The sequence below is a fragment of the Castor canadensis genome, chromosome 2 (genome assembly GCF_047511655.1).
Source record: "Castor canadensis chromosome 2, mCasCan1.hap1v2, whole genome shotgun sequence".
Classification (NCBI taxonomy): domain Eukaryota; kingdom Metazoa; phylum Chordata; class Mammalia; order Rodentia; family Castoridae; genus Castor; species Castor canadensis.
This window is the reverse complement of record NC_133387.1, coordinates 158607321-158634265: the sequence shown is the minus strand read 5'-3', so window position 1 is coordinate 158634265 and position 26945 is coordinate 158607321. Positions and strand designations below refer to the sequence as shown.

General features: G+C 39.4%; 1 protein-coding gene across 1 annotated transcript; it reads left to right on the top strand.

Annotated features, from left to right (window-relative positions):
- Positions 1-29: 29 nt before the first annotated feature.
- Mtfmt (mitochondrial methionyl-tRNA formyltransferase) lies at positions 30-25975 on the top strand. Its single transcript, XM_020172897.2, is given in 10 exon segments — positions 30-279; positions 2096-2305; positions 4489-4611; positions 7910-8012; positions 9350-9425; positions 13687-13778; positions 22916-22994; positions 23948-24030; positions 25551-25713; positions 25716-25975. Coding segments are annotated over 10 exon segments (1179 nt in total). The 5' UTR covers positions 30-58; the 3' UTR covers positions 25745-25975.
- Positions 25976-26945: the final 970 nt, after the last annotated feature.

The following is a 26945-nucleotide window of genomic DNA, read 5'->3' as shown; positions in this document are numbered from 1 at the left end:
TTCCTCCCGGCCCCGCCCCGACGCGCCTGCGCAGCGTGGGCCGCCGTCGGCCTGGGCAATGAAGGGTCTGGTACGGTGCTGCTGGGTTCCGGGGTTGGCCCGCGGCGTGGCGGGCGGGAGGCCGTGTTTACTGTGGCGGGCGCAGGCCGACCTTGGCGGGTTCTCCGGAGGTGAGCGCGGCCGAGACGCCCGAGTTCGCGAGAAGCCGCCCTGGCGGGTGCTTTTCTTCGGCACAGACCAGTTCGCCCGGGAGGCGCTGCAGGCACTGCACGCTGCCAGGTACCGGGCAGGGGTCGGGGTCGGGGCCGGGGCCCGGGGGCCGAAGCTGCGCGGCCGACCCTCAAGGGCCTTGGGCTCCTCGTCGCTCTGTCGTGCGGCGCTGTGGCGGCCGGGCCCAGAGCGCCGGAAGGTGCGTCGCACCAGGGTCAGCCCCGGGGCGCCCAGCGCCGGCCGTCTGCACCCCGTTCCCCGCCCCGCCTGCCGCCTTCCCATCCAGGCGCCGCGGAGCCCCCGCGAACCACGGCCTCCCAAGCCAGTCCCGTCACCTCCACGCACGTTTTGCGGTGGAGGAAACTGGACTCAGGCTAAGCGGTTGTCCAGGGTCACCAGCTCTGACTTGAGAGTTTCCGTCTTACCAGGTTTTCCTGCTGCCTCCCAGCCACCTAGGCTGGGGCCTCCAGGTCTACCGGCTTGTCCTGAGCAGGTGCACACCTGCTCACCCGGGTCTCACGCCAGAGCGCCTGGTACACAACAGGACCCAGGTTCCTGGGGCTGAAACAAGGACATAGTCCCAAAACAAACTCTTTCCAAATTGATAGACTCATAAACGAACTCTTAGGAATACATTTAGCATGTGGAAAATTTACTAAACCTTGTTTCCTGGAGAAAAACGATTCTGTGACATCCAACCTGTCCTGAAAGTCCGTGGTCGGTGATGGCAATACCAGGTCTTCCTCTCTGCCTCCATCCCCCACCCAGCCAGGTTTTTTATTTCCCCACTCCATGTTTTCCTGGCGTCCCTCCCCCACCCCATTATTATCATCTCACACTATCTTCTCCCTACAAATACTTCACAGCAGCCCTTGTTATACTGAATCCCTCATCAGTCCCCTTTTATATCATATTTCTCCGTCCACACTCCCCTGTGAACACACACCTGAAACACCGTTTACCCCATGTTCGCTTTGGACACCCTCCATATCCTGTTTCCCCTGTTGCCACAGGTATCTCTCCTGCATATCCTGACCCTTCTGATGCTGCTGCATTTGGCAGCTCCATTAAGCCATTAAGCTTTCTTTTTAGAGGTCTGGCTCACGCTCCTCCTTTTCTCATAGCTCTTTAACATGCACATGTGATACCTGTTTAATAGATAAATGTACAGCCCCTGAATACTGGTATACTGTGCAACAGGTGAAGACAAGACAGCCATGGAATGATGCCATGGTATGTTTTTTGTTTGTTTTAAGTATTGTTTTTTTGTTGTTGTTTCTTCTGTGGTACTGGGATTTGAACTCAGGGCTTCGCATTGTGCTTTGCTAGGCAGGTACTCTACCACGTGAGTCATATCTTCAGTAATATTTGAGTACAACATAGTTAGTATAAAATTGCATCAACTCAACACAGTAAAAAGTTCTTTCTTTCTACCTCTGCCTCCCATTTTCCAGTTCCTCTCTCCAGAAATAATCACTGTTTTCAGTTTCTTATTCTAGAAATGTTCAATTTATATATAAGCATGTGTGTATTTAAATTATTTCAAAGACTCCTAATAGCATATATGGCACTGTTAAGAGGAAAAAATAAAATGCAGAATGATATGTGTAATATCCCAATTGTGTAAAATAGTATGTTTCTGTATGCACAGGAAATCTCTAGAGCATTGCTGTCCAAGTTGTAGCCACTAGCCACATGTGGCTCTTTAAATTTCAAATAATTAAAAGTAAATTCAAAAACAAAACCCAAACTCTTGGTTGCACCAATTTTAATCATTTAGCCCTAAATGCTTCATGAGTTTAATCATAAAAATACCTATGCTATGTAAAGTTTAGCTTTGAGTCATTGCCCTGACATACATTTTTCTCCCAATTTCCTAACTTAGAGATAACAAAGAGGAAGAGTTAATTGAAAAATTGGAGGTGGTAACTGTGCCTTCGCCATCCCCGAAAGGACTACCAGTGAAGCAATACGCCGTGCAGTCTCAGCTTCCGGTGCACGAGTGGCCAGACGTGGGGTCTGGAGAGTATGATGTTGGAGTAGTGGCTTCCTTTGGCCGACTTTTGAGTGAGGCTCTTATTCTTAAATTTCCCTAGTAAGTTTTGTTTCTAAGAAGATACAGTATAGAGACCATGATGTTTATAAATGGACTGAGCATCTGAAATGCCATGGTTTGAACTCTTAACTGTGCTTTCTTTAGTATGTACTTTTAAAATAAGATTTTATGTGTGGCATGAATTATCAAAGTGTCTTAAGCTCCTTATCATTTTCTATGAGCTTTGTCCACCCTGTGTATGGACAGCTCCAGCCTAGCGCTCTGCCTGAACTCCAGGATCCACTGCCTTGCCCATAGCTCTGCTTGGACGTCTGATACACACCTAACATAGGATACTTAAAACCTCCCCAAGTCTTTGATCTCAATAATGGCAACTGTATTCTTCTAGTTGTTTGGACTTCAAACCCTGCAGTCATTCTTGGTTTATCTCATATCCCATATCCAGTCCATCAGAAAATATTGCCTTCAGAATCTGTCTAGACGTACCCCATCACTTACACTACTGCCGTTCTCACCTACAGTACTACAGTAGCTTCACTGGTCTCTGCTGTTATATTTGGCCCTCTCAGTCTTTTACAACCCAGCAGCCAAAGTGATCCTTGTAAAGCATAAATCACATCATGTCACTCTGCTCAAAATCCTCTGGTAGTTTTCATCTCACTCAGAATAAGTTAGTCTTGCTAGATGCTGGTTGCTCTGACCTGTAATCCTAGTGATCCAGAGGATTGAGGTTTGAGGCCACCTAGGGCAAACAGCGAGATCCCCCCGTCTCAACCAATAGCTGGGTTCAGTGGCATGCACTTGTTATCCCAGCTAGGCTAAGATTGAGAAATTTGTGGCTCCAGGTCAGCCTGGGTAAAAAAGTTTTCAGATTCCATCTCAACAGAAAAAGCTGGGTGTGATGTATGCACCTGTCATCCCAGCTACTATGGGAAGCATAAATAGGATTACAATCCAGGCACACCAAGGCAAAAAAAAAAAAAAAATGAGAACCTGTCTCAAAAATGACCAGAGCAAAAAGGGCCGGAGCTGTAACTAAAGTGGTAGAACACCTGCCCAGCAAGCACAAAGCCCTGAGTTCAAACTCCAGTACTGTAAAAAAAAAAAAAAGTCTTTATGTTGGCATAAGACAGACTCCATGGCTTTCTGCCCTCACGTAAGATCCTTCTGATTCATTCCACTCCCGACACTTTATTGTTCCCTTTTCCTGGAAGGCTTTTCTCTTATATCCGGTATGTGCCCCAAATGACAGTTCAGAGAAGGATAGACTACATATATGGTAGCTACCCACCATAGTTGATAAGTTCATATAATCTAGTACCATTGTAGCCATCTTAGTTTGTGTAAGTACACTCTCATGTTCTGCAGTTCACCTAAGACCACATTTCTCAGCATGTATCCTTGTCATAAGGCTTAGTCTCTTACTCCTTTGTGTCTTTGCCCAGGTGTCGTCCTATTGGTAAAACCTTCTAAGACTACTAATAAAATTGTAACCACCTACCTGATACTCCTGTCCTGTTCTCTGCTTATTTTTCTCCAGAACCCTGAGCCCCATCTGGTGAACTTTCCATACAAATTCTGTTGTTACTGCTCACCTCCCATTCTTTGCTCTCTAACGGCAGGATTTTATTTTCTGTTTGGCTACTGGTGTTTGTGTCCTTAGCACTTAGAACAGTGGCTGCACATGAATTGTGCTTAGTCACAATTTGTTCAATGGATGGGACTATGCTGAACACACACACACACACACACACACACACACACACGTACACACACGTGTACTCACACTGATGGAGACATCATTAAACCAATGACAGGTAAGTGAAGTATTTACTTGCTCATCATTGGGTGACGGTTGTACTGGTATAAATGGCAAAGGTGAACAGATTGACAGGGATTCAGGAGCTTGTTTTAGGAATTTTATATGTAAACTAGCGAAGTAAGACAAATTGTATGCATAAACTGAAAGTACAGTTTGGTTTGCCTGTGAAATGCATAATAGGATTTGAATGTATCTTACACTTTCATTTATGAACCCCAGATATCATGAACTGTTGTCGAACATCTTTGGAATAGTGAATAAATAGTTGTGCTTGATTTATTTTAATTAAGTTTCATTGGTTTCTTATGGTGAGAGAGTGAATTTATCTGTGACTTTTTCTTTTAACAAGACTAGCTTTGGCTGTCAGTTTCCCACACTAATTTCTGCAATTTCTGACCAGTGGCATATTGAATGTCCATCCGAGTTGCCTCCCGAGGTGGCGGGGTCCAGCCCCCATAATCCATACAGTGCTTCATGGAGACCCCGTTACTGGAGTAACGATTATGCAAATTAGACCTAAAAGGTAGCATATTTTCTTTTCTTGAGATTTTCATGACTTTTAAATGTGATATCTGTCTGCTCGGGGTCTAGGGGGAATAGGTGAATGGACAAAGCTCACTCATTTCTGTAACTTCTGGAGTACTTCTTTGCTTTTATATTCTTTCTATTTTTTCTTGGTTTCTAACAAAGCTCTAAGTCTTTTGGTATTTATGTAGTCATTCTCTCTTTCTTGCTTTCTTTTGTAGACCTGGGAATTGAACTCAGTACTTCAGTACTTCACACTAAATGCTCTAAACTTGAACCTCCCCCAGCCCTTTTGCTTTTAGTTTGTTTTTCAGATAGAGTCTCCTAATTTTGCCCTGGCCAGCCTTGAACCATGATCCTTCTATCTCCACCTCCCAAGTAGCTGGTATTAGAGACTTGCTCCACCACACCCAGCATATTCAATGTCTCTTGAAGTTGTAAAATTTAACTTGTTAGTTGAAATACATTATTAATACCTGTATTTCTATAAAAAGACATTGTGTAATTGAGAGATGGGTTTTTGCACATTTGTTGTTTTGAATCTCAGTTCTGCTGGTCTTGGTTTCCAAACTATGGAAAAAATTTTTGGAGCCTAAAGTAAGAATATCTTGTCCTATGCCAATGTATATTGTAGTTGTCTTAGAATTAATTTTTTTCTATCATACCTACAATTTAGAGACAATTATTAAAGTTATTTGAGGCATTTATTAAGCCTCTGCCTATTACTGACTAATTTTCTCATAGAAAATAGTATACAAGTTCACAGAACATTTTATCTGGAACCTAATTTACTTCAAGAAAAAGGGGAGAGAGTAAATGAAACAAGAAGGCAAAACTGATAATTCTAAGATCTAGGTGGTTTGTATGTGAGAATTCATTAGATTGTTCACTCTGTTTTTGTGAGTGTTTCTAACTTTTCATAATAAACATTTTATTAAAACTCCTTAGGGACTCGGGTATGGCTCAAGTGGTAGAGTGCTTGCCTAGCGAGCATGAGGCCCCGAGTTCAAACCTCAGTACCACAGAACAAACAAACAATAAAACCTCATTTCTTGACCAGGTGTGTGTGGTGGTACAAACCTAAAATTCCACATACCCAGTAAGCCAAAGCGGAAGGATTGCTTGAGCCCTTGTAGCCTGAGGCCTGCCTATGGAACCTAGTAAAACCCTATTAAAATGGGTAGAACTCAAGACGCTCAATGTGCTAGAAATGTTGGTGTGAAGAGGTCCTTCTAGTTATGCTGCTTTAGTGCTGGTCTTGCACTTTGAGTAGAGTAGGTAGTGTGCATAAATCCATCAGCAATTGATTGAAATAATCCCATCATTCGTTGGTTAGGAGCTGTATTCTTTCTTCTTTTTTTTTTTGTGCTGGGATTAAACCCAGGGCCTCGAGCATGCTAGGCCAGCACTCTACCACTGAGCTACATCCCAGCCCAAGAGCTATCTTCTTATTATTAGATCCAATAAGTTGTCTTTAGTAGTCAACACAGTTCAGCAGAAAGTATCCTAATTATTTTTTCTTTTTTGATGGTATTGGGATTTGAACTAAGGCTCTCCCACTTGCTAGGCAATTGCTTTGCCACTGGAGCCACACCCCAGCCCCAAAGTATCCTAATTTCATTGATATGCCAAGCACTTAAAATTTTTGTGCCTTTGGACAGACTAAGCCCTTTGAGTGGAATGCATTTATTATTTGCTTAATGAACTCCTAAGCATCCATCAGAACCCCATTCCACTGTCATCCTGCCTGTGAGGCCCTGTTTTATTCCTAGGTGGCTTAGTTGTTACCTCCCTTGTAATACCCTAAATTTTGTGCCCATGATAGGAAAAATTGACTATGTTTAATTTTCTTCTTTTCTCTTTTTTTTTCTACCCAAAGATAGCAACCAAGTTTTTGAGTTCTGGAGGCTGGGCTGTCCTAAGGACAATGAATTAACTTTAAAAAGAAGTTTTTGTTAAGGAACTTTTCAAACATATGTAAAAGTGAAGAAAATGTATCTATTCCCCAGACTTACAGGGTCAATATGCAGTTAATCTCATTCCTTGGATTAGCATACTTTTCTTTCTTTGTTTTTTTTTTTTTTTTTTTTTTTTTTGGTGTGACTAGGGTTTGAATTCAGGGCTTCATACCTGAACCACATCTCCAGTCCATTTTGCTCTAGTTATTTTGGTGGCATTGGGGTTTGAACTGAGGGCCGTATGCTTGCTAGGCAGGAGTTCTACCACTTGAGCCACTTGCCAGCCCTTGCTGTGGTTATTTTAGAGATGTGTTCTCTTGAACTATTTGCCTGGGATGGCCTCAAACTTGATCCTCCCAATCTCAGCCTCTGAAGTAGCTAGGATTACAAGTGTGAGCACTGGTGCCCAGCACTTTTCTTCTTAACTAGAGAGATCCTGTCATTTCACTCATTATAAATACTTCTGCATATACTTTTAACTAATAAATTGAGACAAAGAAAACTTGACTACGATTTTGTTTTTAAAAACTAAATTAAAAAGCTAGCAAAAAACTTCAGTGGTTAGAAATATAATTAACAGAACCACACAGTTAAAGTTTTAAAATAAACCCTATTTCTTTTTCTTTTATTCTTGGCGGTCCTGGGATTTGAACTCAGGGTCTCATGCAGTCACGCTACACTTGAGCCATTCTACCAAGATAGTGTCTTGAGAGCTATTTGCTTGGACTGTCCTGGAACCAAGATTCTCCTGATCTCTGCCTCTTAGGTAGCTAGGATTACAGGTGTGAATCACCAGAGCCCAGCCATACTTTTTTCCTTTAGGAAAAAGATTAGTTTAAAATCTAAATATATGCTGGGAATTGTGGACATGCTTGTAATCCTAGCACTCCAGGACAGACACAGGAGGATTGAGAGTTCAACGCTAGCCTGAGCTATATAGTAAGACTCACTGGGGACACAGCTCAGTGGGAGAAGACTTGCCTAATGTGTGCAAAACCCTGGGTTCTATCCCCAACATGAATTGGCGGGGAGAAATCACATGTCTCTAGACTAGTGTAGTCTACTTCTGCTACTCAGGAGGCAGAGACGGGAGGATAGCTTGAGCCCAGCCTGAGCAACATAGCAAGACCTATCTGAAAAACAAAAACACACACAGAAAAGAAAGAAAAATCTAAATACACGCCATGTTTTGCTCCTCTTTCTGACTGACATTTCTCCCTCACTAATGACTGTCATTTAAATTTGTGACCTGCAGTGTACTGTTTGTGCTCTCTCAACAAACATATTGACCCTTAGAAATAATTATCATGTTATTATTTGCTTTTGATTTTTTGCTAGATTTGATGTAGGCCCAATTCTCAATCAAGAGACCATCCTTGTGCCACCAAAGAGCACCGCAAAGGAATTAGAAGCAGTATTATCAAGACTGGGTGCCAACATGGTACAGTTCTCCAATATTCACTGCTTTTCATTCAGTTAGTGGGTTTCCTCAGTGGGTATGAGGAAAAGAAAAATGTTATGATTTGTAATTTTAAGCTGCATTTAAAAAAAAAGTGGTTTCTCTCCCTGGCTTTCTGAAAATTAGCCTGGCATTTGTGTTGTTTGAGGATTTGCACAGTAGCTACTTAAGGACTGGAGGTGTGGCTCAAGAGGTAGAATGCCTGCATTGCAAGCATGAAGCTCTGAGTTCAAACCCCAGTACTGCAAAAAAAAAAAAAAAACCCAGAGTGGCTACTTAATGTAAGGCTTTCAAATAAAACAGGTGATTCTCCATGCCCACTGCATTTCATAGTGAGACCTTTAGACTGTTCCCCCTGGTTCCCTCTCCTCACTCTCATCACTGAGCCATTTTCTAAGTGACTCAGCATTCCTCTCACTAACCTAGGCTCCAGGCTTCTGCATCAATTGCACTGGAATTCTACTGACTACCCCACCTACAGATGATCCTTCTGTCTGTAGCTTTGTGTATCTGAGTCAGTCTGCAATAGTGGGGTCTGGTAAATGCTTGAGGACTAGGTTCATGCTTTTCATATGAACTCGTTAACTTTCACAGCAGGATGAATTTTCCTAACTATATAGATGGTTCTTTTCTTCCCGGCACTTCCTTGCAAGTGGTCTTACAACAGTGATTACCATTTATTGAGCATTGGCTCATGTACCAAGACTGTTTTAGATACTCTGGATTTTTTTTAACCTTCCCAACAAACCTTTGAGGTCATTGTTGCTGTCAGTTGTTTCACAGATGATGACATTAAAAGCCACAGGCAAGTTAAATAACTTTTCCAGAGTGAGACAGCTAGTTATATAGTGGAAGTGGGACTTGAACCCAGAGCTGTGTGACTCCAGGGTACATTCTCCTTCTGTTAGGCCCCACTGCCTTCTATAGAGTTAGTGTGTAACTAGCTGAGCACAAACTGTCCTGATGCTGAGAGCTTTGCAGCCAGGCAAAGCCCAGCATTCTGTGGAAGCAAAGCATGACCTGTGCTCTGCAGAGAGCATGCTCCCTGAAACTCCACCCGTCCACATGCATACTTACAGCTTATGCCAATTTGCTACCTTACCCCACAGCTGACTCTTAAGTTAGAGGTAATTTCATGGTACTGAACTGTAATGTATTTCTGTTTTGTTCTTCTGTTCATCTTGAATATATTATGTTCTCTCTCTCTTTCTCTCTCTAGCATACAAAGGTGTTTCACTGTGATACTTACATGAAAGCATATGTACTTTGATCAAATTAATCCCTACAAATGCTCTGTCTTAATCTCTTTCTTTTTGTAGCTTATTTCAGTTTTGAAAAATTTGCCTGACAGTCTGAAGAATGGAAGGCAGCAGCCAACCGAAGGGATGACCTATGGTGAGTGATAGCCACAGACACTTTTACATCTCACCCAAGGTTTCGTTTATCATGGTGGTGCCTGAACACTCTGACTCCTTCACTGTACTGTTCCTTAATTTGGATGAGATTGAATGCCCACTGGTAGGTCCTTTCCCAAAGAAAGCTTAGTAAGTTCTCCCTCTTAGTACATAACCTCATGCCTCAACAATTTTCCATCCTTTTATTTTGAAAATATTAAGCATAGAGATTAATTGAAAGACAAGTGTGACCAATATCAGTTTACCCCCAAATCAACAATTATTGTTTGGACATAATTTTTTTCTATGTGTATGTTTAGTGTATAAATTTTAGGCTTTGCTTTCTCACTTGCAAATATGAATAATGACTTTTCACCTCTAAATATTTTAGCATGCATTTTCTAAGAAAAATGAGCAATTCCCTGATAGTGTCCATAGCCAGTCCATACTTAAATTTTCCTAATTTTCTAAAAATATATTTTATAGCTTTAAAAAAATAACCTAGGATCCAGGGAGCATATTTTTCCCTTTGTTTGAATCTTTGTTTTTCTCAATTGTAATCCTTTTCAGACATAAAACAAGTAACCTCAGGATGATTTTATTAAATTCAAAGTTTATAAGCATAGTCACTTATTCCCTCTTAAAAACAAAGAGGGGAAAAAAAAACCAAGTTGGCAGCAGAGGGGTAACTTACACCACACTCTCAGGCTCAGCTGTAATCCTAACTAGTCCCCCAAAATGTAATTTTCTTTGAAAAAGTTTAGAAATAAAACAAGGGCTGTAGGTGTAGCTTCTGAGTGCTTGTCTAGCATATGTACCCAGTGCCCTTGGTTCAGTTCCCCGGCACTGCAAAAAAATTTTTTTAATTAAAAAAAAAATACCTTAGAATCCAGTTACTAGTTTTATGTCTTTTTGTTCCTTTAATCTAAAATAATTCTTCCACTGTCTTTCCCCTTTATGTCATTGATTTTTAAAAAAAATTTTTTTTGGTAGGACTGTGGTTTTGAACTCTGGGCTTCACACTTGCAAAGTACGAGCTCTACCATGAGTCACATGTCCAGTCCATTTTGCTCTGCTTATTTTGGGGATACGGCATCACAAACGATTTTCCCATGCTGACCTTGAACCGTGATTCTCCTGATCTCAGCCTTCCAGATAGCTAGGATCACAGGAATGAGCCACCTATATTCAGCTGCCATTGACTTTTTAAAGAAACCAGACCAGTTATCTGATTTGTTTCCTTCCAGAGTAGTTTCATTTGTTTTTTTTATCCTGTATTTTTCCTATAAATTAGAAATTCTAAAGGTTTGACTAGGTTCATGATTAAGGTTTTTGGAGAGTATGTCATAGATGACCTATGTTTCAGTAACATGTATTTTAGTTTAGACATGCTTTTATTTTTCTCTATGACTTTATTTTTTGAATACATAAAGCATACGTTTGATTTAAAAGTTAATATTAGCTGGGAGTAGTGGTCTGCACCTGTAATCCCAGTACTTGGGACGTAGAGGTAGAATAATCATGAGTCTGAAGCCAGCCTAGTGAGACCATTTCACTGCCCGCTCCCCAGCCACCAAAAAAAAGAAGAATTTAAAATATAAAAGGACAGACTCAGAGAAGTCTTGCTTTCATCCCTTCCAATCTTATGGTATCACTTCAGTAATCTATGATCCTAGGTTGCATTAAAGCTAGTGAAGCCAAGTTTAATCACTTACTTGAGACAGTGCCCAATGTCACTTTCCAATGTAAAGATGTGTTTCTCCTTTTGCAATTAGCAAATAAATACTGGGCAATACTCTGGCACTGTGCAAATATTTATTTGCTATGCATATAATAGTTTCGATATAATACCAATATTTCTACTAATTAAAATTGCTAAGGAAGATTTCTTTGCAGTTTTTCTTCTTTGACCTTAGAATATAATCATACCAAAAGTACATAGTCAAATTACTGTGTTCAAGCTGGGCACTGGTGGCTCACACCTTAGCTACTTAGGGGACTGAGATTGAGATTGGGAGCCAGTTCAAGGCCAGCCCAGGCAAATAGTTTGCAAGACCCCATCTCCAAAATAACCAGACCAAAATGGACTGGAAGGTGTGGCTCACACAGTAGAGTGCCTGCTTTGCAAGGGTGAAGCCTTGAGTTCAAACTCTAGTCCCACCAAAAAAGAAAAAATTACTGTGTTCAAAATTTACTCAAGGGTAAAGTGGATAAGGCTTAAGGATAAGGCTTAAGTGGAAGAGCACCTGCCAATAGGCTTGAGATCCTGAGTTCAAATCCCAGTACCAACAAAAAAAAACTATACAAAATAAAACCTTACTGAGATAAGTAGTATTTCTATGTGGTTTTGTTGCACAGGTTTATTTCAGTTTGTTTCCAATTTAGGACTTGCTTTATTTCTCCTTATGATTAAATTTTGTTTTTTGAATTTGTAAAACAAATTCATAGGATTCAAAAATTATACCATTTAAAAGGTATACTTAGAAGAATTCCACTTCCATCCTTAGCTCATCCAGTCCTGTATCCTTCCTTCTACTGAGAACCATTTTATTTACATATTTATTTTAGTTTACATCTTTTATCAATCCATACACAATTACTTATTTTTCAGTTTATTGAAGCTGTAAGTCAGACAACACTTATAACAGTAATGTCTGTCAAGTGGCTAGCCATAAAAACTCCAGCACCACATTCATCTGAAGGTCACTCATGACCCAGGCCAATTTTGCCATTGTAATCGACCTTACGGTATTTCAGGACAGCCCTTTTAACCTCCTTTCTCTTATGCTTATTTTTGGGAGTGGTTAGAAGCAGTAGCTTCTAGCACATTGTTTCCCTGTGTGAACTGAGTTAGGTTTTTGAAAGGAATGCATACTAAAAATCATTGTCCTGAAGGTGGAGAAAGGCTCTCTTTGCTCCAAATATGCCTATTGAGATGAGTTTGAGAAATGCTTGTATGTCTGCCTTAGTACATACACTAACCTTGTAGTACCACCACAAGGTTTCAACACCAGATGAAGGGTGGACTCCCTTTGAGTGTTGTAGTCTGACACAGTACATCCATCTTCCAGTTGCTTACCAGCAAAGATAAGTCTTTGATGATCAGGAGAAATTCCTTCCTTATCCTGGATCTTGGCCTTGATATTTTCTATAGTATCTGAGGGTTCAACTCAATAATGGTGCCTCAGTGGAGAACCTCCAGAAGCATTCTAGGTGAGCCCAACTCCTGTTGGAGCCTGGGTGGGCTACAACCTGGCTCTGGACCCAAAAAAACATTTTATTAGGTTCTCATTTAGCCTTCCATGTTTGCTTTTGCCAAAATAAACAAAACCATGTAATTTTTCAGCATAAAATATACTCTATTCTGCTGTTCCCCTGTTCACTTAACAGTATATCTTGGAGACTACTTTCTACTAGTAAGAAGAGATTTTCCTCTTTCTTTTTTAAGGCAGCATAGATCTCAGTGTGTGGATATATCATTTCATTCAACAATTACCTATTGATGGGTATTTGGATTGTTTCCAGTCTTTTGCTGTTTCAGATACTACTACTATGAATGACTTCATGCACATGACACTAACTAATTCAATAGATAAGAAACTGTAGTCAGGTGTGGTGGGGCACACATATAATCCCAGAATTTAGGAGACTGAAGCAGGATTGAATTCAAGGCCACCCTGGGCTACATAGTGAGACCCTGTCTCAAAACAAACAAAAATGTATCTTGAAGACATTTTAATGTACATTATTTCTGTGAGTGATGTGAGGATATTTTCATGTGTTTAAGGACTATTTGCATTTACTTTTTCTAGAAGGTATCATACCTTTGGCCCATATTTCTATCAGGTTTTGGTCTTTTCTCAGTTTTTACACAGAAGTATAAAGTACAGAAATTAGCCCTCCGTGTTCTTTCAATTTTTTTTTTTTTTTTTAGTTAACTTATGACATTTCTTTTTTATCTTATTTTTTAAAGCTTATTTTTGTATAGTCTAATTTATTGATCTTCAGTTGCTTCTGGACTTGTCATAGTTAGAAGACCATTTTCTGTACCCATGTTATAAAGTAGTTCACTCACGTTTTCTTTTAGGACTTTTTTGGGATTATTTATTTTTACTTCATATTGTGGAAAATTTTGAGTATATACAAAAGTTGAGAGACTCTTACAGTGAATATTCTCTCATTCTTAGTATTCAGCATCAGCATGTATCAATTCGTGCATGTGGAACCTGATATTCATTCTTGCTCTTGGCTTTATCTTGTAGCCCCTAAGATTTCTGCAGGTATCAGCTGTGTAAAATGGGAGGAACAAACTTCAGAGCAAATACTCAGACTTTATCGTGCCATTGGAAACATAGTAAGTTGCAGTTTTACCTCATTGGTTTTTTTGTGGTGTGTAATTTGCTTTCTGAGTATTTTGTTTTAGGAATGAATCTTAAAATTAAACCTAGGAAACGAAATTTGGTTTTTAAATGTTCTTTAAACTTTTAAGTTTTCTTAGAGGCCTTGGAATTTACAAAGCACTTTCAAATATACATTTTGCAGTTTCCCATAACCAAGTTTTATTGTCTCATTTCAAAGACTTAGGGGAGGCCAGTCACCAAATAATGAATCTAAGTCTTCTAACTCCTAATCCAATTTTTTTTAATACATTTTTATGCCCCTGGCCAGTATTTTACAAGATCAGGTCTCTCAAACTTCTTGTCTGGGCTGGTTTCAAAACATCATCTTTCTGATCTCTGCCTCCTGAGTAGCCAGGATTACAGGCATGACCACTGGTGCCCAGCACAATCAGATTCTTTTTGTTGTTGTTGTTTTTTGAGACAGGGTCTCACTATATAGCCCAGGCTGGCCTTGAACTCCAGATTATCCTGCCTCTGCTTGCAAACATCTGAGTTAAATTCAGTTCCTTAATGTGTGTGTGAGATTTTAAATTTTACTTTGGTAGCCACTTGTATTATTTGAATTCTGGGTTTACTAACTGTGTTGACAGTAGTTTTTTGGGGGTTTTTGTTTGTTTTTGAGGTGCTGGGGATTGACCCACAGCTTCACACTTCCTTAAAAAGTGTGAGCAAGTGCTCTACACTTGAGCCATGCCCCTACCCCTTTTGTTTGTATTTGGTTTTTGAAATTGGGTCTTATAGCTAACTTTTGCCTGGACTGGCCTTGAACTTGGGATCCTCTTGTCTTCCTCTCCTGATTAACTAGGATTATAGACCTGTGCCACCATGCCAGCAAGTATATGGTTTTGAATGGAATGCCTGTGGTGTCAGTGCTGGAAGAGATCAGGAACTGCTGCTAGATAGCTATAGCATGTCAGGTTTGGGAGTGAGGACCATAACCTCATATTGTACTTACTATTATAATTCCATCTTAAAGTCAAGGGAATTGAGGCTTAAAGTAGATAAGGACTCAGGAATTGTTACTGAATGTTTCCTAGTTCTCTTCTGGCTAATGAGAGTCGGTGAGGCTCTGAACCATGTCTGTCTGACTTCAGATCCTGCTCTTTTCTTACGGAGCGCAGTGGAACCAGAGAATGTGGATTTCAGAGCCAGATTGAGCTAGCTTCCACCTTGTCCCTGCTACTTTCTAACTCTGTGAACTTGGGAAAGTGATTTAACCTCTGAGCCTTATTTTATCTAGTACAATATCTAGGTAGCATTAAGTGACAGCTGCTTTTATTCATTCACTAACCAAAATCCTTATAGAAGGCCCATTTAACATCAGGCAATGTGCTAGGTACTTAGAATTCACATATCATTTCAAATACTCATTTTGCAGTTTCCCATACCAAGTTTTACTATCCCATTTTATAGATAAAGGATGACTAACTTTGGGGTGACCAGTCACCAAAGAATGAATGAGTCTTCTAACTCCTATATTTTTTTCAATACATCTGTCAGTATCTCCTTAGAGACACTGGTGATATGGAATAGACAACAAAAAAGCAAATTAGAAAAATTCAGATAGTGTGATAGGTCCTTGATAAAAATTAAAATATAATAGAATAATGAAGTTATTGAGTACATGGAAAAGGCCCCTCTGAACTGATATTTAACCTAAGGTCTGAAAGACAATAAGGAACCAGCCATGCCAAGATGAGAGCAGTAGTCTAGGCAGAAGGAACAATATAAAATTCAAAGTGGGCTATCCCAGTTAAAGAATTACAAGAAAAGAAAACTATAGATCAATCTCTCTATGAATATAGAGGCAAAAATCCTAAGTAGGGTTAGCATACTAAATCTAACAACATATAAGAAAAAGAATTTTACACCATAATCAACTGAGCTTTTCTGAAGAATGCAAGAATGATTCAACATGAAGATAAAATACACATTTTCAACATGAAAATACATCAGTTTGATGCACCATATTAATAGAATGTGATACACCATATTAATATTAGCCAAAAGCCATTGCCTCAATAGATGCAGAAAAAGCATTTGATAAACTCCAACACTGTTTCATGGAGTTGTGGGTCAAATGGTAGAGTGCCTGCCTAGAAGAGCACTTTCTCAATCTGATAAAGAATATCTCAGAAAAAGAATCCCCAAAAACCACAGCTAACATCATGGTTAATGAAAGACTGAAAGCTTTCTTCCTATGGTTGGAAACAAGATAAAGATACTTGTTTCAGAGATTGTAGCCAGGGCAGTTAGGCAACTTTCTTAGCTTTTCATCACTGCAACATATGCCTGGGAGAAGCAGTTTATATCCATTATGCAACAGAGCCAGGTTGAGAGAAATAGTTTAAAGGAAGAAAGATTTTATTTTGTCCCCCTTCTCCCACTCCCATCCCTCAATTTCCAGAAGTTTCAACCCATGGTCACCTGGCTCCATTGCTTTGGGCCTGAGTCAAGTCAGAACCTCATGGCAGCCAGGAAGCAGAGAGTCAGGAAGGGGCCTGGGACAAGACACAGCCCCCAAGGATATACTCCTGATGACTTATGTTCTCCAACTTTGCCCCTCTTGCAAAAGTTTCCACTGCTTCCCAATAATGCTATCAAATTATAAATCCATCAGATGAATCCATTGATTAGGTCAGAGCCCTCATGATCCAATCACCTCTCAATGATTAGATTCACCTGCTGGGGTCCAAGCCTGTAAAGCATGAACCTTTAGCTGGGGGTGGGGGAGATACTTCATAACAATCCATAACCACAAGGAAAAAGAAACAAAAGCCAATCAGATTGGAAAGGAAGTAAAACTCTGTATTTACAGATTAAATTATTTTATTATGTTTAGAAAATCGTGAGGAATCTCCAGGCAGGTAATCTCCAGGCAGGTGTGCTGGTATACAGCTGTAATCCCAGCACACTAGAGTCTGAGTCAGGAGAATTGAGAGTTCAAGGCCAGCCTATGGTACATAGCTAGTTGAGGACAGCCTAGGGTACGTAGCAAGACCCTGTCTCAAAAACCAAAAACAAAAACCATTTGAGCTAATAAATAGTAAAGAAGACTCAAGTGCATATAAAGACCTCCATGTTTGTTGGTTAGATGAACTTAGTATTGTTAAGATGTCTCTACTCCCCAAATTGACCTACAGTTCAACACAATTCTAACATAAGTCCTAGCTGTTCCTTTACAGAAATCAACAAGCTGAGCCTAAATGAAACTGTAAAGGGCCCAGAATAACCACGTCAGTCTTAAAAAGAACAAAGTTGAAGAATTCACATAGATTTGAAAAGTTACTATAAATCTTTACTAATCAAGACAGTATGGTATTGGCTATAGCAGAATGGACTAGATTGAGAGTCAAAAAAGAAACTACATTTATAGTCAGCTGATTTTTTGACAAAAGTTCCCAAGACAATCAGATGGAGACAGAATAGTCTTTTTAACAAATGGTGCTGAATATTCAAAATCAAAAGAATGATTTTGGATCCCTACTTCACATTATATATAAAAATTAACTCAAGCCAGGCACCAGTGGATCGCTGTTCAAAGCCAGCCTGGGCAAACAGTTTGCGAGACCTTATCGCAAAAATACACATCACACAAAAAAAAGGGCTGGCAGAGTGGCTCAAAGTGAAGGTCCTGAGTTCAAGCCCCAGTACCAAAAAAAAAAAAAAAACCTTAAATAGTTCAGACTAAACATAAGTTGAAACTATGAAACTATTAGAAGAGAACAAGTATAAAATGTTTGATATTCAAGTAAGCAGTGGTTTCTTACATACATCATAAAAAATAAGCGACCATACTACAAATAGTGAAATTGCACTTTATCAAAATTAAGAACTGTTGTACTTCAAAGGAAATACTATCAAGCCTGTAATTCTAGCTACTTGGGAGGCGAATATCGGGAGAATCGAAGTTCAAGGCCAGTCTAGGCAAAAAGTTCTTGAGACCCCCTTCTCAAGGAATAGCTGGGCATAGTGGCTTGCCCCTGCCATTTCCAGCTACACAGGGAAGCACAAATAAAAGGAGCACAGTCCAGGCCAGCCCCAGCCTAGCAAGTACGAGGCCCAGAGTTTAACTCCCAGTACTGCAAAAAAAAAAAAAAGAAGAAGGAAGAAAAGAGAAAGTAAAAAGACAACCTACAGAATGGGAGAAGATAATTTATAAATCATATATCTAGACTATATAAAGAACTCTTAAAACTCTACACAAAAATGACCCAGAGTCTGAATAGACATTTTTCCTCAGAAAATATACTAACGACCAATAAGCAAATGAAAAGATGATCAGTCAGCTTCATTAGTTTTTAGGGAGATCAAAACCAAAATGAGATTCTACTTCACACCCACAAGGATAGCTATGGTTTAAAACTCACATAAGAACAAATGTTGACAAGAATGTGGAGAAATTTGAAACCCTAATACATAGCTGATGGGAATGTGAAGTGGTGTGACCACCATGGAAAACCCAATGTCAGTTCCTCAGAAAGTTAAACACAGGGTTATATGAGCCAACATTTTCATTCATTCCTGGGTTAATACTCAAGAGAATTGAAAACATATCTACACAAAAATCTGTACCTGGTTGTTCATAACAGCATTATTCAGAATAGACAAAAAGTAGAAACAGCCCAAAGGCCCATCAAAGGATAGATGCATAAGAATGGTATATCCATACAACAGAATATTATCAGTCCATAGTCATTATCACAGGCTACAAAGCACTATGCTAAGTGAAAGAAACCAGTCTTCACAAGCTCATATTGTATGAATCCATGTATATGAAATGTCCTGGATAGGTGAACCCAAAGGCTGAGAGAGAGGGTAATGGAGAGTGTCTGCTTGGGTTTTCTTTTTTTTTTTTTTTTTTTTTTTGGTGGGGGGGTGATGAAAATGTTTTAAAATTAAGTAAAAAAATGGTATTGGTCATACAACTGTATACCTGAAAATCACTGAATTATATTCTTTAAAAGAGCAAATTTTATGGTATATGAATTACTTCTCAATAAAGACATCAAAACAAATCCCAAGATAAGAAAGATCTGGATGCGTTTGAGGAATAGAAATGAACCAGAGCAGAGCCAACAGGGTAGGGAGCAGCAGGAGAAGTCAGAGGCAAGTGGGATTGATGTGCAGTGGAAAGTCACTGGAGGGCTTGAGCACGGGGCTAATGGTCAGGTATATGACTCTGGTGATAGATGATGGCAGTTTGGAACAGTGATAACAGTGAAGAAATCCAGACTATGCTTTGGAAGTGAAGGTGATGGTTTCTCTTTTCCTTGTTTTGTTTTGGCAATACAGTTTTATTTTATTTTGTCAGAACTCAGGGCTTCACACTTGCAAGGAAGGTACTCTACTGCTTGAGTCACACCTCTAGGTCTCAAGTTGATGGTATTTGATGATGTAATATGGGGAATTAAGGAATGAGAAATTAGAATTGTCCACAGCTTTTTAGACTGAGCAGCTCGGTGAATAGTGGCCCTTTAATTAAGATGAAGATACACAAGGAAGAACAGATGTGGGGAGGGAAATCTGGCCATGTTAAGTTTGAGATACTTAGAAGACATCCACATGGAGATACTAAGGAGACTACTTCCTGAGATTCAGTTTAAGCCAGTAGCTTGAAATCTCTAGCTAACTGCACAGTGACCCTCATCTTCTGCAAGTTCACTTTAGCTATCCACTAAGAAAAGCTTTGTGCTATGAAAGACTGAGCACTTATTCTGGAGCCAGAGCTGGGTTAATTCCTAGAGCTGCCTTTCACTAAGAACAAGACCTTGCCTGGCACCAGTGGCTCACACCTATCATCCTAACTGCTTTGGGAGGCTGAATCAGAAGAATTGTGATTCAAGGCCAGCTGGACAAAAAGTTCCCAAGACCCCCATCTCAACCAGTAACTGGGCATGGTGGCACGTGTCTCTCATCCCAGCTACTTAGAAAGCTGAGATTGGGAGGATCATAGTTCCAAGCCAGCCTGGGCAAAAGTTCTCAAGATCCCATCTCAATAGAAAAAGCTGGGTGTGGTGGTGGTCACCTGTCATCCCAGGAAGCCTAGGAGAATTGTTGTCCGGGCTGATTGGGGCAAAGAGCAAGATATCTCAAAAGTAACCAGAGCAAAAAAGGGCTGGAGGATGGCTCAAGTGGTAGAGTGCCTGCCTAGTAAGCACAAAACTGTGGTACCACAAAAAAAAAAAAAAAAAAAAAAAAGCAAGACCTTATGTAAGGGCTAGGGTTTGATTCAAGTGATAGAGCACTTGCCTGGTAAGGCCCTGAGTTCAAGACCCTTGTCTACAGCTTTTTTACTTCTGAAATGGAATTAATGACCACATTCACAACTGTCAAAATAAATTACATGGATTTAAATCTATGCAAGCCTGTGGTTTTGACAGTAATGATGGTAGACACTGAAATGATTATGCTCTGCTGACTCCAGCAGTCGAGTGCCTGCGTAGCAAGTGTGAGGCCCAGAGTTCAAACCCCCATACTATAAAAAAAAAAGCCCCAAACATTCTGAAATGTTATGCTCTGGCCATGCCTCTCCTTTCTGCAGTGCTCTGAGGATAAGGTGAGTTTTACTGCTCCAAGAGCAGGAACTGCATGTTCTAAATGTGTACCTAGCATGTTTATTACTCTCAGTATATAGAAATCTTTTTTTAGTAAACATGTTTCAGAAATATTTTTACTTCTTTTGAAGGAAAAAATATATGCATGAAAATTGTTTCGGAACTTTTATTGAGAGTAGGTGAAAGAAAGAATGCTCAGCAAGCAAAATAATGCCACAGATGAGGTTATGAACTGCCATGAATTTTTTCTTCAAGTTTATTTAATTCTTTGATTTAACTTCAAATCATTATAACAGCCAAACTCTTCTGAAAGTTATATGTCTTCTTTAAGAGATGTCATAGAAAGAGCACTGAACTGAGAGTCAGAATAGAGTCCCTTCCTGGTACTGCCACTAACCGTCTGTGTCTAGCCTTGGGAAAGTAGCTGCATTTCTCTGAACTTCACACTTCCTTCATCTTTGAAACAGAGGATTGAAATGCTGTCTGAAAATAAATGTTTTTTAGTTCATAAAGTTGAGAGAACTTACTTGCTAGTATGTTAATTTTTATCAGCATATTTCAATCAAGTTCTAGGATCTCAGGTATATTGTAAATGTGTTAAAGTGACAAAGTGGCATTTCACACTGGGGGGAGGGGCAGATGGATTTTTTCAGTAAATAGCCATTGACAGGGGAACGAACCCTCTAGCCCTGTCTTTTAAAATCAGACTGCTTAATTCGAGAAGAATTAATTTAGAAGGTAACACACACGCACAGGAAATTAATGTGAGTCAACTCCCTGTATAGCTATCCTTATCTCAACCAGCAAAAACCCTTGTTCCTTCCTATTATTGCTTACACTCTCTCTACAACAAAATTAGAGATAAGGGCAGAATAGTTTCTGCCTGGTAGCGAGGGGTTGGGGGGGAAGGGGGGGGAAGGGGGGAGAAATGACCCAAATATTGTATGCACATATGAATAAAAAAATTTTTTTAAAAAGATGAGAAAAATGCATGCTTATAAAATAAAATCAGACTGCTGCTGCACAGCAATGCATATATAGTTATCAATACTGTATGTGTAAAATTTAATAGAATTCATGTGTGTTTCTTATAATTAAATCAAAATCTAGGCAGATCGAGGATTTACTTGTAAAAAATGAAACCACAAGGACTGGAAAAAACATGGTTGAGTAATTTTAGAATTAACTATCTTGAAATGTAGATAGGCCTTTTAAAAGCATGATGTGAACTACTCAATTCATGTGAGAAAAAGACTTATAATTCCATTAAAATAATAAACTTATGCACAGAAAAAAATGATATCTACAAGACTCAAGTCAACAAACTGAGGAAAATGTTTATAACATACAGGAATTAAAAGGTTGCATTTTGAGGTTTGTTCCCACTTCCTGCATAAGGGCAGGAAACGTTTCTCCTTTTTTCTCTCTCCCTCCCCCCATACTTTATCCTGTTATACTAAAATAAATCCTTGCTAAAACTTTTAAAGAAAAACATTACAAGACTAATTTCCTAAATATATGAAAGATTTTCACAAATTAATAAGAGATGAACAACCCAGTTTTTTTAAATGGGCAAAAAGCACAGAGTTTACAGACAAATAAATAGAAAATCCAAGTACACATGTGAAAATCTCCACATCCTCACTGATATAAACAGCAATACATTGTTAATTTTTTTCATTTATCAAAGCAGTTTAACAAAATGTTGGTGCTCAGGCACTTCACTTAAAAAACAAAATTAATTTTCAGAAATATGTAAATGCTCAAAGATAAATCCATGAGGCGTTTTATTATCACATTTATAATAGCAAGAAACCGCTGTTTCTAATAGCAAGAAAAACCTGAGAATTATTGAATTATCAATCACGCAGGATCCATTATACATACTGATGCATTCATAAAACACAATACTGTGCAACAGATACAGGGTGAATATATAAGTGCATACTGCTGGCTATGGTTAAGTAACAAAAAGTTCCTTGTAAAACAGCATGTTCTAGATTATAGTAAAATAACATTTATAGAAAAAATACAGAGAAATATACATCAAACTGTCAATAGTGGTTGCCTCTGGAAGTTAGACTACAGAATACTATCACTTTCTAAATTTTTTATGTGCTGTAACTCTTACATCTTTAGTAATGAGCATAAATGTTTACTTGGAAATATTAATGAAGATATAAACATTGGTAGCTCACACATGTAATCCCAATATTCCGGGGGCTGAGTATAAGGATTGCAAGCTTGAGGCCAGCCTAAGCTACCTAACAAGATCCCATCTCAAAAAAAAAAAAAAAAGAGAAAGAAAGAAAAAGAAAAAAGAAACCTTGCTTTTAAAATAATATTTAAGATCTCGCAAATCCTGTAAAGACTGATATAGAGGGTCACATTTGTGTTCTGTTCCATAGAATGTGAGTTACTGAGCTCCCAGTTCCTCTGCACGTGGAAGAAAAGTCATACTCACCAAAACAGTAGTTCAAAAGGGCTTGGATCGCCTGTGTTCCTTTTTCATCTCTCTCTAATTTGAATTGCAGATTCCATTGCAGACACTCTGGATGGAGAGTACCATTAAACTCCTGGATTTGGTAGAAGTTAATGATTCAGTCCTTGAAGGTACTAACTTTTGAATAGCGAAACTTTTGAAATGGAAGATGTTTTCACTAGCGTCTCTTTGGAAGTGTGTCTGTTTTTACCATGTCACATTTACTAAAAATAAGGATTCCTATAGTTTGTTTCAGCTCAGTAATAACACTTTACGTTCAGTTGTCTTGTACTGTGGAGGGCCCATTCACATGCATTTTCTCATTTCATCATCACAAGAACCTGAGGAGTAGGCATAGCGGTGTTCCTGTCCCGTTTTAAGCTCTGTGATTTCCTACATTAAGGTTTTCTGGGATTGCAAAATCACTTGATTAATTTCATTATGGTAGATTTCAGAATGAAAAGATCTGGGCAGCTCAGTGAGAATCTAGGCCAGGTGTAGCATTTCATACCACAGGTCCATTCTGAGGCCCATCAGTGCTTTCCCAATACGGCAAACAGAAGGAGGCAAGCCACAGAGTGAGCTGGTCTGTCCAAAGGTGGTTGGACCCGTGTGCATGGGATGGAAGCCAGCTGAAGTCCATAAATTACTTCCCTGCTGGGTAATTATTCCCTTAAAATGACAATACTAAACTGGATTGAGCGTTGTAGTATCACTGGGAGACTGTAAAGGCATGTCGATTCCTGTGTGTATAGAATGCTTTCCCCTGGGTTCCTGACGTACCCAGAGCACAAAGTCAGGACTCCAGCACCTGTGTTCTCTCCAGCATGAGTAGTGCCTCCCAAGGTGCTTTTTTTTTTATTTTTAAGAATACCATGACTAGCCTGGGCAAATAGTTCATGAGACCCTATCTTGAGAATACCCAACACAAAAAAGGGCTGGGAGAGTAGTTCAAGTGGTAGAGCACCTGCCTAGCAGGCATGAGGCCCTGAGTTTATTGCAAAAAAAAAAAAAAAAAAAAAAGTACCATGAAGTTGCATAATTGTTTCTCACATCTTTTTTTTGTTTGTTTTCCATTCTTCAGGTCTAAAATTAACAGGACAGACTGCTATTCCAGGATCAGTAGTGTACCATAAGCAGTCACAGATACTGCTGGTATATTGCAAGGTAAATTTTCCTTTAGTTTCAAATTACCATATTTGTTTTACTGAGTTTATAGTCTTCTATTATTTATCATTTTAACTAGGACTTAACTGCTTGTTCATCAGAGTGGGCGAACAGACTGTTTTCTTAAGCAATAGTGGAATCTTACCTGGGCGGGGTCAGTGGCTCATGCCTGCAATCCTCGCTACTTGAGAGGGTGAAATTGGGAGGATCGTGGTTTGAGGCCAGCCTGGGCAAATAGTTCACGAGATCCCATCCCCAAAATAACCAGAACAAAATAGGTGTGGCTCAAGAGGTAGAGCACCTGCTTTGCAGGCACAAAGCCCTCAGTCAAACTTCAGTCTCACCAAAAAGAAAAAAAAAAAAAAACAGTGGAATCTCTAGTTTAATTTTTTTAAAGTGTTGAAGTTTACTAACACATTATTGCTAGTCAGTGAAAGAAGATTTCCTAATATTGGCTTTCTTAACAAGCCATTGTGCTTTGGTAGCATAAAAATAGTCAGGTCAAAGTATCTGGCTTAAGTACAAGACCTGTGTCCTACTTGGTTTTGTTGCTCAACAGTAGAGAGTGGATTTCTGGACAATTTGAAACGACTGGGACCGCAGCGCTGGTGGCTCATGCCTGTAACCCTAGCTACTCAGGAGGAGGAGATCAGGAGAATCTTGGTTTAAAGCCAGCCCCTGGCAATTAGTTTACGAGATTCTATCTCGAAAATACCTTTCACAAAAAAGAGCTGGTGGAGTGGCTCAGGTGGTAAAGCAGAGGCCCTGAGTATAAGCCCCCACCCCACCAAGTAAATAAATAAATAAATAAAAACAAAATGACTAGGACCATTATTTTATATGACCATGGCATGCTCCTGAGAAGTATGCCGCATTCCTTCCTTTTCCTGGATGTTTTCTGTCATGTGATGTTTACGTGACAGGCTGTGTCTCCAGGGTGGTTTAAAATGTGTGATAGATTGATGCGACCTACACATCTGTCAGCCTCTACTCATCTCTCTAGCCTTCTCTGGAATAGTGTGCAAGTCTGTTTGTATGTGTTCCATGTCTATCATTTGCTCCCATAGAAGAGGCTATGGCTGTTGAAATATGTGAATTTGAGTCTGGCAAATTGGGTTACCTTGGAAAAATCACCCACCAGCTATGGGCCTCAGTTTCCTTTTCTAAAATTAGGGATGGTATTAGACTTATCTACCTTTTAGATTTCTTACCTTTTGATAACCAGTCACAATAACATAGAGGGACATACTCTGAAAACTGTTCTATGCCGTGCCAATATAACAGCTTTTTTATTCTACTCCCTGTGTTAAAATTGGTACAGGTCTGTACGTTTGTTATCTCCCCTCAGTAATTAGTTTTTAGAGGGAAGGGATTGTATATGCCACTGAGTGAAGTGGTGTTTGCAGGTAGGCATTCAGTAGAGATTTGTTTCCATGATAAAAGTTTTGTAAATTAAAATGTACTTAGTTGTCCAGTTTTGCTACCACTGCCTAGTCACTATTTGTCTTTTACCTCTTTAGGATGGCTGGATTGGTGTTCGGTCATTAATGCTTAAAAAAACACTAACAGCTACTGATTTCTACAATGGATACTTGCACCCGTGGCACCAGAAAAATTCCCACGCTCAACCAAGCCAGTGCCGATTTCAGACTCTCAGGCTTCCAACAAAGAAGCAGAAAAAGAAATTGTTGCTATGCAACAGTGTGTTAAGTAGTTAGGAAGAAGATGGACAAGAACCTGTTACATATCTTTAATTTATTGAAAGCCTTATTCATAAGGAATTGCCTTGACTTTCAAAGAAGATGATACTGGAGGAAGAAAGGATTATTATCAAGAAGATGGATTGCTTCACTTTCCCTTTTTTTTGTGTAATAGTGGTTAAAGTAGCTTTTTCTACTTGAATAACAAAAGAAGTTTAAATAAAATTTGTATTTATAATGTGCAACTCAAGGAGATTGTATCTTTCCCAGGGAACAAGAACAACAAACTGATATGCATGTATTCTAAAGAGAGGTTCTTTTAAAATGGTGCAGCTATTGAATTTTTTCAGTCTTGTGTGAACCTGTATCATGTTAGGAATATTTGATCTACATTTCTAAAATCCATTATGTAGTGAAGTCGATTCTTTAAATTCCCCCATGAACCACATCTCCTCAAGTAGTAAACACAGATAATATTTAATATTCTCTGCCATATTGATCTGTACTATAAATTCACATTGTTACATCTAGATTTTCTTAAGTTGGAGGACGCTAGCATTTTTCATCTTAGTTGCACAGTAAAGATTATTGAGCATCTGATCTCCAGTAAAACCAAGGACTGTAAAGGAGAAACAGTTCAGTGGCCCAATCTTTAATTTGTACTTGAGAATCTTTACGTGTTGGCTTTTCCTGCCTAGATTCTTTCAGTTCAAATCTTTCTCCATCCACTAATTTATCTATTCGTTTAGCAATGCTTATTGATAAGGTGATCATATAATTGGTCACCTAAATTAAGACACTTTCATGAGTAAAAATATGTACCGATAACAATTACTCCAATACTACAGGCAACAGGCAGCACCCTCCCAGGCACACTGGGAGGAGACATCCTATTTCTTGTGTACTTGTGGTACACAAGCCTCTAGGCTGGCTGCCAGAGATCCAGAGATTAGATGACGTGCCATCCATTTACTAGAAAGGAAAACATGTAAGCAAATATATTGCAGTTACAAATGCCATAATGAAGGTATAGTGGAAAAACAGTGTCCCTCTGGAGTGTAGATGGAGGCTTTCTAGAGAGAAGCTGAATCTGAGGTTCCAAAGGCTGAGTTCACTGTGCATGCAAGGCTGGAAGGGCATCCTAGCATACAGAGGCATGGAGGCTTAAAGAGTGCTGTCTTACAGGGACTCTGCTAATGGATTCTTCCAATGATG